The 16,949-nt window shown below is 32.0% G+C and overlaps 1 protein-coding gene across 3 annotated transcripts in view; it reads right to left on the bottom strand.

Annotated features, from left to right (window-relative positions):
* Positions 1 to 203: 203 nt before the first annotated feature.
* The window catches only part of LOC124364753 (ubiquitin carboxyl-terminal hydrolase CYLD), an 84,021-nt gene continuing 67,275 nt past the window's right edge, over positions 204 to 16,949 (bottom strand). For all 3 annotated transcript variants that reach the window (XM_046820469.1, XM_046820471.1, XM_046820472.1), the window contains exons 9-14: positions 14,052 to 14,248; positions 12,468 to 12,655; positions 10,754 to 10,862; positions 9,272 to 9,393; positions 7,317 to 7,533; positions 204 to 3,876 (exon numbers count right to left, since the gene is read on the bottom strand). In XM_046820469.1, coding sequence (XP_046676425.1) covers positions 3,686 to 3,876; positions 7,317 to 7,533; positions 9,272 to 9,393; positions 10,754 to 10,862; positions 12,468 to 12,655; positions 14,052 to 14,248 — 1,024 coding nt within the window. In that variant the 3' untranslated portion in view covers positions 204 to 3,685. The remainder of the gene's footprint in view (positions 3,877 to 7,316; positions 7,534 to 9,271; positions 9,394 to 10,753; positions 10,863 to 12,467; positions 12,656 to 14,051; positions 14,249 to 16,949) is intronic.

Consider the following 16,949-nt stretch of genomic DNA (forward strand, 5'->3'; position numbering starts at 1 on the left):
ATTTTTTTTTTTTTTTTTTTCAGGAATATTTTTGACTCCAAAATTATAAACTTAGGATGATGGGCAGTACCCGTCATCAGTAATTACGCCGATGCTAACTGATGACGGGCAATATACGTCACTGGTAACAAACGGGTTAAACAAATTCAGATCAATGAATTTCTACATCAAAAACAAGAACAAGGATACACAATAAAACAATATCAATAAAAATAATAGTTTAATGATCTGATCTTATAAACAAGATTTACACAAATGTATATAACAGTTTACACTTCTAAAGCACATTACATATTAAAAATAATGTCTTCATACAAAGTGTTGGTTTTAAAAATGAGAAACTGAATGTTTTTTGCATGTTTACAGTTATTGATGAAACTTAGTATTTGCTTTTCGTTGTGTTCTTAGATTAAATCAGATTTACATGTTAAATACAATTCACGGATCATTTTAAAGTCAAACACTGCAAGTAAGTGGAACATTTAAACTTAATGTAAATTTGATTAAATTCCATAGTGCCTTTGACACCATGTGTGCTGGTTAAAACAAAATGATAAGTATATTAGATTCTTCTATTATACTAACATAAATATAACCGTGCAATGGGGAATTAATAACATAATAAATTCTTCCATATTGTGCACACTAAATTTGGCATTTTAAAAACTTAAACTACAACTAATTTTTAGTAATTGAGTTCTGATCTATTTAAGACAAGTCTGTTTTGGGTGTACCACCAAACTTGTGGTGGTGTTAGAAAAAAATCTCCTAAGTTATACAAACCTATTGTTTCATTCTCTCATGTTTTTAGCATTCATAACTTCTTAGTCGTTTATGATAATTTTTATTTGAAGGAAGAAAATAATTTTTTTAACACATTCAGCAACCAATGTACTTTACAGTGTTACATAATCTTCACAATATTAGACCTGTGCTCAAGTGGTAAATAGGCATTTATTTAAACGAGAAGTTTTCAAAGCCAATTATTGCAATCGTTTGGCTTTGTACAATGCCCAACACATTCAGTATTATTGTCAATATTATTGAAAGAAGCAAAATTGTACTGATGAATTTATGTGCATATTAATGGAAGTCTAGAATTTTATGTATCAATACTATTATTTGGTGTGGTATATTAACAAACATAATAGTAACATTTAATTCATTAAGGGCACGTCAATGTTATTGTAAATAAAAGTGGTGAGCATTTCCTTAAATTCATTATTGATATTACATGAACAATAAGTCTGATACCAGTGATGATTTTTTTTTATGAAATCAAACCTAACAATGTACAAGTCAAGCACTAAAGCGAACAACATGTGCTTAATCTGATGTTTCAAGATGATTACCACTTGTATAATTCATATCTGTGATCGACTTTGACAAGGATAGCTTGAAATAAAACGGAAAATAACAGTCAAACGTATTTTTCCTCCAGTGACCATTTAGGTATTTATTTGTTTATATTGAGTGGGGAATATTGACAACAATAATGATAGTGTAGGGTCAACACTACAGAATGAACACTAGCTTTATATTGTCAATAACACTGATAAATAATATTTTAATGGAATATCTTCATAATATAAGGTTCAACACAATTATAAAAAACTGAGTGTACATGAAATCTATTTATTGAACCAAATTTCTGGTGAAACACAATTTATATAATATTGCTTGCATATTTTAATGCGGACTTGAAATCATAACTAGTGAAAATCGTGAAGAGGAAATATCAAGGTGATACCATTAAGTATCACTGTGACAAAGATTTAGATATTTAGGTTTGTTAAAAGATGGTAGAATACTTTGATGCTGGTTCTGGCAGAAATGGATACCGTAGTTAAACTTGAAGACTTAAATAACAAAAAGGTACTGCCCACTGTTTAAACTTGGAACTTTGGCATTATTTATCTATTACTTACTTGAAAATAATACTAAAGTTACCGACATCATTATTTACCATAAACATGCTTTATTATTGTCCTTTATCGATTGAAAAATTTTAATATTCAAAGTTCTTTACAAAGCATACAATCTTGTTATTAGAAAACTCAGTTGTTTTACAATATTATATTACACATTTTAACAGTGATTTTAAGCCGGTGTGTTAGGATTTCGTTAATATCTGAATTTATGAGAATAAAACAAAACTAGTAGTAAGATATAACGAGTGATCGTATGATAAAAGATACAGCAGTGGAAGATTGTTGATTATACACACTACACATAGGTAATGTAATTATAAAGCATTCAGTGTCTGATGACTATAAATCTACTATCACTTAAGTAAAGGCGAGTTATTACCTACTTATAAAAATACAATACTGGTGTAACTCTTAAACTGATACTTGTTTATTACTTAGCACTAAAAATTATACCAAACTTATTGACATAATCATTTTAATAAATCTTATTTCACAACATCCACCACCTCAATTTTCAGTGCCATAATGGATTGCATCCTAAAACATTAATGTTGACATAACTTTTTTAAGATTAAAACCCTAAAACCAAATGTTAGGCTTTCATGTCTGTACATACGAGATTTTAAAGATTGGAGCCAAGAACATTCCATTTCTGTACGCTTTTGTTCAAATTCAATACTAAAGAAAACAGTTAATTCCCTACGATACTAAAGTTATGGCAGCAGTTTTCATTTAATGTTTTTCAAAATTACTTGATTCTTATTGGTATGTATGTAAATATCAAAATAGCTAAACTTTTTCATCACGATCCATAATAAGCCTTTCAATCTATATATTTATGTACAAAGCAGTTCGTTCTGATCTGATGGAGGGACAACAGCGGAATCACAACAGATGCAACTAACATATACAAAAAAACTCGGTAAGAAGTAGAGGATTCAACAGGAAATGCGTATTGTGTTGCATTCACTGGAGCATTTGTCCACACATTTAACCTTTATCCATGGTTCACGGTGATGCCCTGATGAACCGTGGTTAAAGGACACTCAATTTTATATAATGTAATTTCAGTATTCATCCGAAACAAACGGCATTGCAAGAATCTGTATAGTGTAAACATGTTGTCTCGAATAACTAGTACTTCGCCAATATTCAGTAACAAAGGTTTTGATTCTTCTACTCATAATTGTTACAAAAAAAAGAGATAAAAAGGACTGTTCTTGCATTTTCACAAATTGTTTGATACAACAATGCAAAGTTGAAGAAATCATGTTTTAGGCTAAGAATATCCATATACGTGCACTGAATATTAAGAGACGATTGTGTAATAAGATTGACCTGTTTATAAAATCCCTACCAAAAATCTTTTTATTTAGATTCAATAAATTTGTATTTTACTTTAAAATATCTAATTTCTTAATTTTGTCCACAATAACTTGACACAAAAATACAGACAATTTGCAAATGCAACATGAACTCCCCGACTATCATAAATTTTGGAATGGTACTGCTTGCAAAAAAACCATAAAAGTATACACTGATCGTGGTGAAAACGATTTTCAAACGTTTCCAGAGGCTGCTTGTCAAACTTGTCACCTTATACTTATTTACATACAGAAGCAATATTATATACAGGTTTTAAATAAAATCACAGCCAACAAAATAACTTACGATGCTGCCGTTTACAGAGTACCAGCTTGAAAGTATGCGGAGGAGAGAATGACAATATTTACAGATGTCGAGTAATCGGAACCTTATCTGTACATGGAGACCTCGGAACTCTGATACATGCACATGTAGGCGTCACATAGAAGGCGTTTGGCATGTTCAGGCAGTAGACGATCATCCTTCACCTTGTTCAAGGTCAGGGCACCCTTTTCCGAGAGCCACAGAGGCAAATCCATGCAGGGCACCACTTCAGGTATGTTGTATCCGTTTTGCTCTCCTGAATTGAAAAAATGAACATAAAATTTACAACATCGGGTAACTACATTATATCACTTGTCACTCTCTTGAAAAGAATTATTTTACCCAATGCTATCTTGAAAAAATTTTGAAAACCACATTTAAATTTCAACAGATGGTCATGTCACGTCATCTACACAACAATGAACCCTAAGTAATCCTTTGTGAAGCACAATGTTTCATCGTGTAATTCACTTGAACTCATATTAGTACATTAGGAAACCTTATTAGAAAACACCAATTTTTCCCCAATGTAAAAAAGTGAAACTAACTCATAGACACGATTGTGGATAGTTACATGCGTACAAGGAATCATTATTGAAATGTTATCTATCAGGTTTTAGGTTCAATAAACAATTGACTCTCCAAATGGCATGGTCAGAAATATTCTACTAAAATATTGCTAAGTCTGAGATTTCTGACCTAACATTAATAAATTCAATATAATATAATTAGTATTGTGTTAAAACCTATACATATGCATGAAAATAGGTTAGCAGCTGTGTAAACTACACTTTTTTACAACAGTATATGGGTATAATCTCACGTGTTCTATGGTCAATTGTTCAAAGTTTGTTTATATTTTGGCTGCAATCATGGCAGCAACCACACAACTTTACTGAACATTTTATATCTGTCATTAGAAAAAATGAAAAACAAACTAAATTCACATGGCCAAATTTATAGAATTTAACGATAGAAATAAAATTTAAACTGAATTAAAGTAAATATATATTTAAAAAATTTCATTTTTAATGGTTTTATTTTGCAAAAGCATTTATTAGAATATATGTTAAAACATTTTACGAATTTGTAAATTTCAGGCAGAGTACGATAAGCAGACCCGGTTTTTATATCGTTTATTACAATCATCGATACTTTATATATCAAATACCAGAACTATCGATAACAACGTATCTAAAATATTAAATTAAAGTCAAATTAATAGATATTGCTTAAAAAATTACGTAATATCATAAATAATAAAGGAACCATAACCATTAATCAAACGTAAAATTAAGAGTGGTGATAGGAAAACTGACATTTAAATAATAAAGAAAACATAACAACAAAACAAATATCTTGAAACTGAGAAAGACACAGTAAATCATTTTTTAGTGTTATTTTGTATAGTTTTCTAAAGTATCTTTTTAATTTAAAAGAAGATACTTATAAACAAATTGTATTTAGAGTATGAAAATGCATGTACAGTTGGTGCACATAATCAACCAATAATTAATTTGAAAATAACTAAATTATCAATGTATATAATAATTAAATATCGTTTGATATTTTGAATATATAAAACCGGGTCCGCTTATCATACTCTACCCCATACATTTCTTATAAAAGTGCCAAGATACATATTGCACAGAAAATAAGATACACATATTAAACACATTCTTTATCAGCAATACATTTCGCAAAGTTTCAATGTATCCTAAAAAATTAAGGTACATACTATCTTTCGAGGCCAATAGTAGAATTTATTACTTGTTATACATTTTTTTAATATTTCAAAAGCAAAAAAAGGACACAGGAACCTGATAACTTGTTTTCAATATACTGTACTATGTTTCAGTGATAAAACATGAATATTTCAAACAAATGTTCTAATTTTGCCAAAATTCGGCTCTGCCACTGAGCTGATTTTACTCCTGCCAGCTGGGGGTTAAAGAAAATGATAAGGCTTATAGTGAAGGAAGAATCCTAAGTGGAGACAGATTAGAGGTGTCGTGCCCAATTAGTTTGCAACCATAGTGGATTAACTGCTTTATTTGGCTTCATAGGCAATGTACTCATATGTCTGATAGTGCAGTCAGCTAAGCTTAAACCCTTTCTCTCCTCGTCCTCCAGTAGTAACACTAACACCTTGGCAGGCTGCAATAGTTTCCATTGTATTTCTTATTCATTAATTCTTTCACAGAAAAGTGTTTATACAGTAAATGCAAAAGATTCAACCAATAATGAATGAATCTACACAAAATAATATATTTATACACACAGGCTGTCCCACGAGGAGGTTTAAACGTTTGATTTTATATTACTTGCCCATTTATGCACCAAACATTTTCAAACTCTACACAATTCATTACATAGGGGTTAAAAAGATTCTTTGAAAATTTCAGCTCTCTAGCAATTGTTTACATAAAATAGTGGCATTTTGGAAAACTACTTTAAAAACAGTATTTTTAGTTTTGTAAAATTATTTCTTGTTGTTGTGTTTTTTGTCTTGTGTTTCTTGTTGTTTTGTTGTTTTTTTATTTTTTTTTTAAATATGTTCTAGCGAGAAAAAAAACATTTAAATCAGAAAATTAGAACATAGCCTATTCAAAAAAACTACAGTTACAGTTCACAATTATTCAAACTGTAATCCATCTCAGCGACGCACTGATAACAACGCTTAACAAATTAATCGTAAGCACTTACAAAGAAATTCTGCGGTATCCGGAGAGAAGTTCCTATTCAATTGATTGTTTAAATTCTTAATCATTATTGAAGCTACGAGTATAAACTTGTTCCTTTAACGCAGTCACTGCGAGTTATGAGCATGCTCGTCATGCGAAAATGGCGCGCCAGCCGGTGGATGAGCAAGCTTGGCATACAGCAGCTGCTTTCATATTGCCTCAGTGTGAGCTGAGCAGTTGCCCGGGAAGGCTGTAACACTCATAGCGAGGTGTGCCTGTTTCGGTGAGTCAGTTGGTGCGATTCGTCGCCGGTTCGCCATTTTCATTTGTTGTGTATGCTTTGCGATATTGTGTGAGTGGATTATAGTGTCTGTTGACTGTGTAAGTGTATGTACTCATAATGGAGGAAGACGATAATGTTATTGATGATAATTTTTCATCTGATGAAGACAATGAGTCGAGTTTTAACAGTTCTAGGGACGGTGAAGGCGGCGTCCCCCACCCCACCCCAATACGTGTAATTAATGTACTATCTACGTGTCATTCATGTATTATATACGTGTAATTTACGAGTGTTTGTGCCGAAACCTAGTGCGCTGCGAGCACATACAACACGGGAACCGGTACCCGGTGCAGATGATTAGCAGACTCGGCACGGACATGACGTCACCCGTTCCGGCCAACAAAGCTTCCGGGATACCTTGGACAACCCTTTCGGCTATCCTGACTCCGTTTTGGGTAAGTAAAAAACAAAAACAATTCCCGCATTTTCTGTCACCGGTAATTTTGTCTTCCGCAGTGAATGTGTTAAGTAACCCCATAGAAAGAAATCAAATACAGTAAAATCTGGGGATTGGAGTAGCCAATCTAATATTTTTAAAACCTATTAAATGAATTGTGTAGAGTTTAAAATGTTTGGTGCATAAATGGGCAAGTAATATAAAGTAAAACATTTAAACCTCTATGTGGGACACTCTGTATATATATATGTTTTCTAAATACAAAACCACACCTTTTCTGTCAGCCATGGAGTCAAAGAAGCACCATGGTGCATCTGACCCGGTGCCACACTTGACGAAGGCCACATAGTGTGAGGTCTCGATGCAGACGACGGCAAACAGTTCCATAAACAGTCGCGGAATTACGCAGTGGTCCTGAAGCACTGAAAACTCGTGTGGCACCTGCAGCCTCCGCCAAACGTGCTTGCTGCGCTTCTGGTGCGAGTGGGCCTAGCAGAACAAAAGTGTGGATTACATTGTGCATCTTCCTTCTTTATCACTCATTACTACCGAGGATCAGGAAAAAATGCAGAGAGCGTATTGAAAAGGTTGTATCACATCATGATAAATGGCGATTATGTATAAAAACAGCCTAAAACTTAACCTTCAAAATGTAAATAGTTAAAATTGTTATTTTTACTTTATAAATTTTTATTTCAAAACGTCTATTATTTTCTCGTACATCTGAAAGAGCAATCCGTAAGCTATTTTTATACATACCACAACTAAAAATTAAGCACTTATTTGTATAAACTTTTCAATACCAGTTTTGTCACCTGTTTTCACGCATTTGAATAGTTTTTATCCAGAGTCAAACCTTAATATTTTTGTAATAAAGAGGTTTTTTTTAGTGAGCATCATACGTCTTGATGTCTGAGAGCCAACAAAATCAATAAACACAAAATTACAGTATATTTGTTTTAATTTCTTTCAAAGTATTATTCGTACAATAAATATTCACAGGACTGTACATAGTAACTTGATAAGCATATGACAAAAGTGTAGGACTGTTATGAACATAACATCCATTGTATGGGAGGCAATATGACAATCGACCACTTGCATTCAGTCCCTGATGTAGTACTCTGGCAGGATCTGTCTGTTAATAGTCATGTCTGAATTATATTTCTGTATCATTTCCATAACTATTAGTCACGTTTTCTTGTATTTGAACATTGTTACATACATATAAAACCATTTCTGTCCGATATTCACCAAACAGAACATTTTAAGTACTTGCACACAAATAAAATTTAATACAAATATTGTATAGCATATTTTATATTAATCTAATTAAAAATAGAGGTTCTTTCTATTAAACATGTAATATACTGCATAAATACAGCTGATAAATGAGTAGCAGTAAACAACCAATATGGCCAGATATCAACTTAAAAAAAGAAAAAAGCTCTAATATGAACTTGTTTACAGGTAGCTAAATAAAAATTGTACATATATTGAAAATAAAGTCTTCTTAAAATAGGATTAGGTTTCATTGAGTGTAGTAATTTTTTGAGTACTTCTTTTACTGTTGACTCTGAATATTTAAAAATTCAAAATATAATTTTGGCTTTATTTTTTCTTATATTTTAATGAACTTTTGAATATATAAAATGCTAATACACATATTTTTTGTGCAAAGCCAAATAAAGAATTATAAAATGTGGTCAATAAATAACAAGGTTATTTTTTTTAAGAGCCGTACACCAATTGTTTAAAACATAGCTTGATATTTTCGGATAACACCTCTAAAAAAACCACTAGGATATATAAAAATATAGTTAATGTGCTTTACATAATGTTATTAGTCCTTGTTGAATTTTTATTTTTTACTTGTAGAATGTAATTTTAGCTAATGAATTCCCATAAAGCTAAAAGAATTTAAAAAATGGATATTTCTTGTAAAATCAAACTTACATTTTTGTTTGTTTATATTCACTAAGAATACATTTTTCAATGGATAGAAAACACCTAACTATGTACAAAAAAATAATTTTTCAAGCATTTTATAATTTATATAACAGAATGTATTCTAAAATAAAATATCTAACTTTCAATTTTAAACTTTAAGATCGATACAAAATCATATAAACTGTTGTTGAACACTTAAAACTCCATACAGCAAAAGAAAATTACTTTCAAATGGTTTACAAGTGTACCATTCTCTAACTGACTGACTGATACTCACAGTATCAAGGCACGGGGAGCAGAAGGCAATACATTGTAGTCCCTCCTCACAGATACCTTGGTCGAAGCACTCCTTACACTCGTACTCTGCCAGCTTGCCACACACAGTGCACTGGCGCGGGGCTGCACACCAATGGTTCCAATTTTAATATCCGTGCTTTAGAAACGTACTCAGTGTTACTAATACAATTTGGCACAACCGATTTGGTTTTATACCTGACTAATGTTGCTAAAAAGAGGGTGCCATCAATTTTGGGTTTGAAAATATTTTTTATAGGTATTACATTTATAGTCCTTTGAAATAACTAATTAATTTAGACCACTCCATGTGAAATTGTAGGCATTAAAAGCAAAACACTTAGGCAATTTTGTAATCAGGCCCCAGTAAAACGGCAAAAGATAAAATTTAAAATCTGTTCAGTACATACGTGACTTATAGCTTCAGAGAGTGATATTTTATTTCATTAAGAAAACAAACATTATAGAAATTGTAACTTCCTTAAATTATATTTGATTAAAAAATTTTGTCATATTCTTAAATTTAATTTAATTTATAAATGTGCTCATTTTCTTAATTATATAAAATTTTCAAAAAAATCTTGTCATTAAAAAAAATTAATTTAATTAAAAAATGTTGTAATGTTCTTAAATTAAATTATATTATATTCTTAACTATATGTCATTTTCTTTCATTATATTTAATTAAAAAATGTCATTTACTTAAATTATTATTTTAAAAAATTGTAATTTCCTTAAATTATAATGTTTAATTCTTAAAATTTTGTCATTTTCTTAAATTATATTTAATTTTAAAAAGTTGTAATTTTCTTAAGTCATATATGAATAAAAAATATGTTACCCCCTTAAGCTGTACATACTGTAAAAATGCCATAATTACAAAATTGTCCACACGTTCTTATTTGTATTCCTGTAATTTAATGTGGAGTCAAAAAAAAATGTTTCTACTTTTTCTGAATTCATGAAGTTTTTTAAAAAGAGCAACGAATTTAACAAAAAATACATTTTGAAGCACAAATCGATTGCATCATCTACAGATATAATATTATGTGGTACCTCCTTTAATATTGTAATTTATAAAAATGTTTTAAACAACACCTTTAATAAATAGCCTTCGTGTATCACTATCACATGTATTTATCTTCATTATCAGACATTTTGATACTCGTAAAAAAAAGAAAGTGAATGACAAAACAGTACTTCTCTGATTAGACAGTAAGAAGAAAGAGGATTTAACACCATTTGTAGAATTTAAAAAAGCATAGGTATCAGTAATGCCTCGTGACATACACTGATACTTTAATTCATTTTCACTATAGAACTGTTATCACTAATCTCCTGAGAGTCTGTAGACATGAACTTGTGTGAGTAGTATTAATTGCAATTAATTACTCGGTTTTTATTTAATTGATTTTTAAAACCGAACTTATATAACAATGCTCCTGAGACACTTGTATGAACTTACAATCCTCTATAACGTCAGTCACATCCAGCAGCTGGGAGGGAAGTATCCTTGGGTACATTTTGAATGACTTTCCGAACCTTGGCATTTGAATTATCAAACAGGAAGGTACCTGAAAACATAATGACAAAAGGTAACATTTAGTTTCTTGATTAATTAAGGTAGTCTACGTTATCTCAGAATGAAATAAATTCGTGATTTCATGTGTTTATTTAAATAATTTTTACTATCATAAATAATAATCAGGATGATTTTTTCTGTTCGTCTTATTTTGTCAGACTTAAAGCTCTGACAAGAAAACAAAGATAACAGCTATACACACTTTTTGCAAAAATTGCTGATACAACAATGTTGAAAAAAGAAAACCTAAAATCCTCCCACTTACTGTAATCCAAATTCAGATGAGATGACTAAATTATTCATTTTTAGTCCTACTACATTTGAGGAAGTGGTAAAAACTATACATTCTCTTAAAGTAAAATTATCAACTGGCCTCGATGATGTTCCAGCAAAACTGTAAAAAATTGAGCAGCACAAGTAGCTCACCATCGGTCAACATTATCAACAAATCGTTCGATTCTGGTGTATTTTCTACAGGTTTAAAATCTACAAAAAAGAACTATCGTCCAAAAATATTGCCATCAACCTTTTCTAAAGTATTTGTAAAGATAGCTCTTACAAAACTCATCATCCTCCTGAAAAATAATCAGCTTCTTCTAAGATACCAACATGGATTTATCAAGGATAAGTCTACAAATAGTGTAGTGATCCATCTTGTAGAATATGTAATTAACCATTTGGAGAACCAAAAATATAATATCAGACCCAATGACGTAGCCAGTGAGGAGGCTCAAGGGGTCTGGACCCCTAAATTTTCAATTTTGTAATTAATTTTTTATTAAACGGTTTTTATTATTTAAATAATTCAGTATTACTAACATGTACTTCTGAAAGATAATTTTCAACAAAGGAACAGGTCAAGAACTTTTTAAGGAACAAAATAGGTCCTAACTCTCTGTCCATTATGGGAAAGTATCAGTTGTCTAGACCCCCCAAAATTTTTCAGTCATTGATCAGCCCTATGTACTGGACTACAGCATGGACTTTGACTGCCTTAGCCATACATCAATAGTGCATTTCTTGGATTAAGAGGAAAAGTAAATAAATGGGTAAAAATCTACTTAGAGAACCAATTGTAGGAATAGAAAAAAACAAACAAAATGTTCTTAATTCATAGATCAAATCCACTGCCAGTAACGAGGGGTGTAAAACAAGGATGAGTTCTTGAACCGATTTTATTCAATCTTTACACAAATGACTTTCCTCATTTCATTGAAAATTCAAAAACTCTATCTCTCATGCATGGAGACGACACTACCCTTCTTATTAATTATGAATTACCCCATAGACTACATAATAGTGCCAGTCTAGCAAGAAACAAAATTGTTCATTACTGCTTCTAAATTATCTAATTATAATAAAAAACAAAACAATTCAACTAAACTTTGGTAGCATTACAAGACACATTAGAAGAAAAATAAAAATCAGTGTTACAATAGACACCGATCTTAGCTCGACTGGCCACATAAACAATCTAACCAATAAAATAAGTACTGGGATTTATGTACTTATTAGCTGATCATCACACTCTATCATCACTGAAATATTTGTATTTTAAATTATAGATGTAGTACTGAAATCACTCTGCAAAGATTACCTCTTTCAGTTTGATATCGCTGGCAAGGAAGCTCTGTTCGAACAGTTGTTGCACAGTGGGCAGAGTCAGCTGTTCATCCTTCTCCACGAACAGCTGGTAATGATACGCTTCCTGACCTGAGCTCAGCTTCAGGAATGGTTCAGCTTTCAAGATCTGGGCCACCAACGATGTCAGGAACTCTTCCGGGTCTATCGACAAACGTAACAGTCAGAATTGAGGAATACTTATTACAGTAATAAGTATGTGGATTTATAGTTGGACAAAAGTTACTTTAGCACAAAAATAAAAAATAATAAAAACAGAGTTCCAAATTCACTCTTTGATATTTATTTGGTGAGCTCGGAAGTTTGGAAGCAGAAGAATGAGTTATTTATTTTTCGTTACAGAAAAAAACCTGTTGTACTGTCAGTTCTAAAACACATTAATAATAATAATGTTGTTTATTGTGAAAAAACAATATAAAAAATGTATCACAATCATCCTAAATCTAACCAAACCATTCTAGCTGACAATGACCCACTCAAACACACGTGTTATCATTCAAACTTCTCTCTCTTACAGTTTACAGGTCCGGTAATACGATTTTGTTAATGTTTGTGCTCTTATATTAAAAAAACACAGCTAACACATGCACGCAACAAAATGGACTGGATTGCATCTAATCTAAACAACATTGCATTAATCTATTTCTTCAGACAATATGCTGAAACAATTCCAATCTAATCATCCTTTCCAAGTGATTATACAAAAATGCCAAATACAGCAACAAGATAACAAACTTAAGATATTTTAATCTCAAGGGAAATATGAAAGTGTGTTTGCAGTTAAAATACAGTAACATTCTTCACATAAACATAGAGGTCATGAATGGCAAACTATAAGACAAAACAATACTCCACAGAGAAAAAAGGAGTTTTAAATGCCAACAAGCAACAGGTTTAAGCTGCTATTTGATAGTAAATATTTCAGCAATAGGAATGGTGTATCAGGTGAGTCTGTAATTACAGCGGATATTGAAAAGAAGAGATATTACAATATGTTTCAATATCTGTCAGCTGGCTTGTCATTTAGTGAGACAAATGCTATAACATATGATTTTTTATTATATTGGTATGAACGACCTTGGAAGAACTAAATGCCCAGGAGATGTCATGGGTGAAGGATGTAATAAACATAGCAAAGGATAAATTCCCAGATAGTACCAATGTCACCATATTAAGCCAAGATATCCATCACAAAACTAATTCACCGTACAAACCAAGATTTAAGATGGCCATGAACAATTTTAATCTATATCTGGGGTATAGACTCTGCCCTGACGTAAATTATGTTCGTACTTGTCATATATATTTACCTTTCTCTTCACAAGTGAGTCCCGTCACCGAGCTCAGCTTCTCCATCAGTGTCCTCTTTCATAACACGGTCTGCTCTGACGTAAATGATGTTCATACTTGTCATAAATATTTACCTTTCTCTTCACAAGTGAGTCCCGTCACCGAGCTAAGCTTCTCCATCAGTGTCCTCAATTTTATAACATGATCTGCACTGATGTAAGTGATGTTCGTACTTGTCATAAATATTTACCTTTCTCTTCACAAGTGAGTCCCGTCACCGAGCTCAGTTTCTCCATCAGTGTCCTGAGTTTCATAACACGGTCTGCCCTGACGTACAGCTTCTCTCTCAGTGGGTTCACGATCTCCTCTCTCAGCACTGTCTGCACCTCTTCATACTGAGCTATGTCTCGGTCCGTTGCTGGCCGAAACAGGAGGTTGTCAAACACGCTGCAACGTATAATACATTTGCACACATCATATATAATGGATAATTTTGAAGTATTTTTATATAATGGCACAAACAACAAATTCTATTGATTACCAGTCATTTACTAGTAGTGTCGTCCATAAAAATAATAATTAATTTTAATTAATAATAATTAATTAATGTACTCATTAATTTTTTTGAAATATTATAGCCACATTCATGGCCAAAAGTGGTTTCAGTTATCTTTGTTTTACTGTAATATTCTGTAAATCAAAGGTAGCCAAGTTTTCAGGTCAAATATTGTAAAAGTTACATAGCCTGATACATGCCTACTTCAAAGAATAGATATTTATTTCACCATTCAAGTTCATATGAAACATTAGAAGTAGTTAATTTATCTCAATATTAAAGTTAACCCTGAGGTTAATGTACTAGTGAAGTGTATTTGTACAACAAAGGTCAAGAGAAGTGTTTATTTATTGCTTACTACAGTTCTCAATAGAAATGTTTGTACCCAATGGAAACAAAATTGTGTTACTCTAAGATTTGATTCACAACTTCATGCAATAGAACAACCTAAAAACTTGTGAACAATTTTCTGAGATTTCAGTAATTGTTAATCAAAGGTTTACAAATTTGTTACTGGTTTGACAATATTCTTGAGCCAGTTCATTCAACAGACATGTCCTCATCTGTCCTCTCTCTCAAATGGACAAGACCACTGGCACACAACAATGTTCTCACCACTTTGTTCTGTATATAACACAAATTCCCAAAGAACACCAGTGGTTTTGAGCTTAAGTCTTTATAACTGAAAGGACACAACATTTAATGGATTTTTAATTGTATTCTATTTTTCACTGATGACTAAAAGTGATTACTGATAAGTGGCAAAATGCACGGACTTCCCACCACATGCATACATACAATTTTGCTCCCCACACTACTTCTCAAAATTTATAAAAATAGCATTTACTTACTCTCTGGCCAACTCTCGTACAATTTGAACCACAACACAGGACCATAAGTATTTTAAAATAATTATTAATGTTTTCTAACTATTCCATTTTGTATTTTATGAGAAAAAAACCACTATAAATTTCCCCAAACAACACACACATTTTTTTTATTCTAATAATATGAAATTTTATCATACATAGCCCGTTGAATGGTTTAAATCAGCTTAAATAGTGGAACAGGTTTAAACTGTGTGGCTTTTTAAGAAAAAAGAAAAAATCGATTTCTTTGAAAGGGTTCTAACAGTGAGACTGAATTTATAACTGAATAACAATAAGATTTATATATGAAAGACAAAGTCAGATCCTAAAATGTGATCAGGCTCTACTAGCTTTCGGATCCCAAAAGGGTCAAAGACAAAGTGAGATTTGTAAAATGCGGTACTTTGGCAAGATAATGTTATTGTTTACTTTTTATCATCCACATCCTGTCCTAAGGTGTGTGTTGTAGCGAAAATCTGCTACTTCCACACAAACTCCTTATCTGAAGAGACGAACCGAAGTCGAAACGGAAAATCCACAAATATGTCAAGAGCGTTAGCTCAAAGAGTAAGTTTGCATTGACACGCAATCCATAAGCGTTTTGGCCGTCACAGAGTAAGGGATCCCAAAAGGGTGACCGGGCTCTACGAGCTTTCTATCGTTATACCAATCCTCTTTACAACCTTATTGTGCTATCTTCACGTGCCAACGGTCTGTGTGAGGGAGGATCTTATCAAACAGAACAAGGGAGAGAGTTGATATAGCACAAGGTCGACAGTGCTGATAAAAAGTGCACCAGTCCAGACAGGATTTGAACCGCCAAGGTGTTATCTATCGATATGATTATTATATTCAAGATTTCACTGCTTAATATTGATTATTTCTATTTTATATTTAGTACAGTAGGAGGCATGTAGCTATACCTGTGATCTTGGCCACTGAGAGTGAAGACCTGCCTGCGTTTCTGCAAACATAGACTAGGCACTACCCTTCTTACCTTCCCCGCTCGCTGTAGATTATACACAGACCGATTTTTTTATGCATGACAGTACAACTTTGACCTGATCCATTCACACACAAATATAAATACATCCTACTGTATCTATTGTTTGAATAAATTTTCATACTACTGCATGTGTTGTATTTATTAAAAATTGTATTTGATACTTTATTTATTATTTTTTAATTTCCATATTATTTAACCCTGAACTGCGGATTGACTAATAACAATAACTACGTACCTTTGTCAGATAGTTTAAACTCTAGTCATGCACTACTATAGTTTCGACTTTTAATAAGTCATCTTCTGAAATTGTCATAGTTTAAAATTCACGAACACACAGTACATACACAATGAATAAATAAATAGTACGAGAAACACATTTTATAGGTGTATCAATCAGCCTTAACATAAGTAAGGTTGATTGAGGATTGAGGTTTGAGGTATTGTTGAGGTGTAATAAGTTGATATTTTTAGTTAGGATTATGGTGTGGATTTATTTCATATTTTTTATCACAGTCCGCGCAACTGCCACTGCCACTGACACACACCGCTAGCACAGATTACGTACGGTACACTAATGAAAAACTGTTTACCGAGTGTCTTATCACCTCAAACTGGAATCCCGTCCTGAATTGTTATGATGTCAACGAATGTTCAGCCAATTTTTCGGACGTGATTAATGAATCCTTATCTTTCGCTAAAAAATAAATAAAACATCCC

Source organism: Homalodisca vitripennis, chromosome 6 (genome assembly GCF_021130785.1).
Source record: "Homalodisca vitripennis isolate AUS2020 chromosome 6, UT_GWSS_2.1, whole genome shotgun sequence".
NCBI classification, from domain to species: Eukaryota; Metazoa; Arthropoda; class Insecta; order Hemiptera; family Cicadellidae; genus Homalodisca; species Homalodisca vitripennis.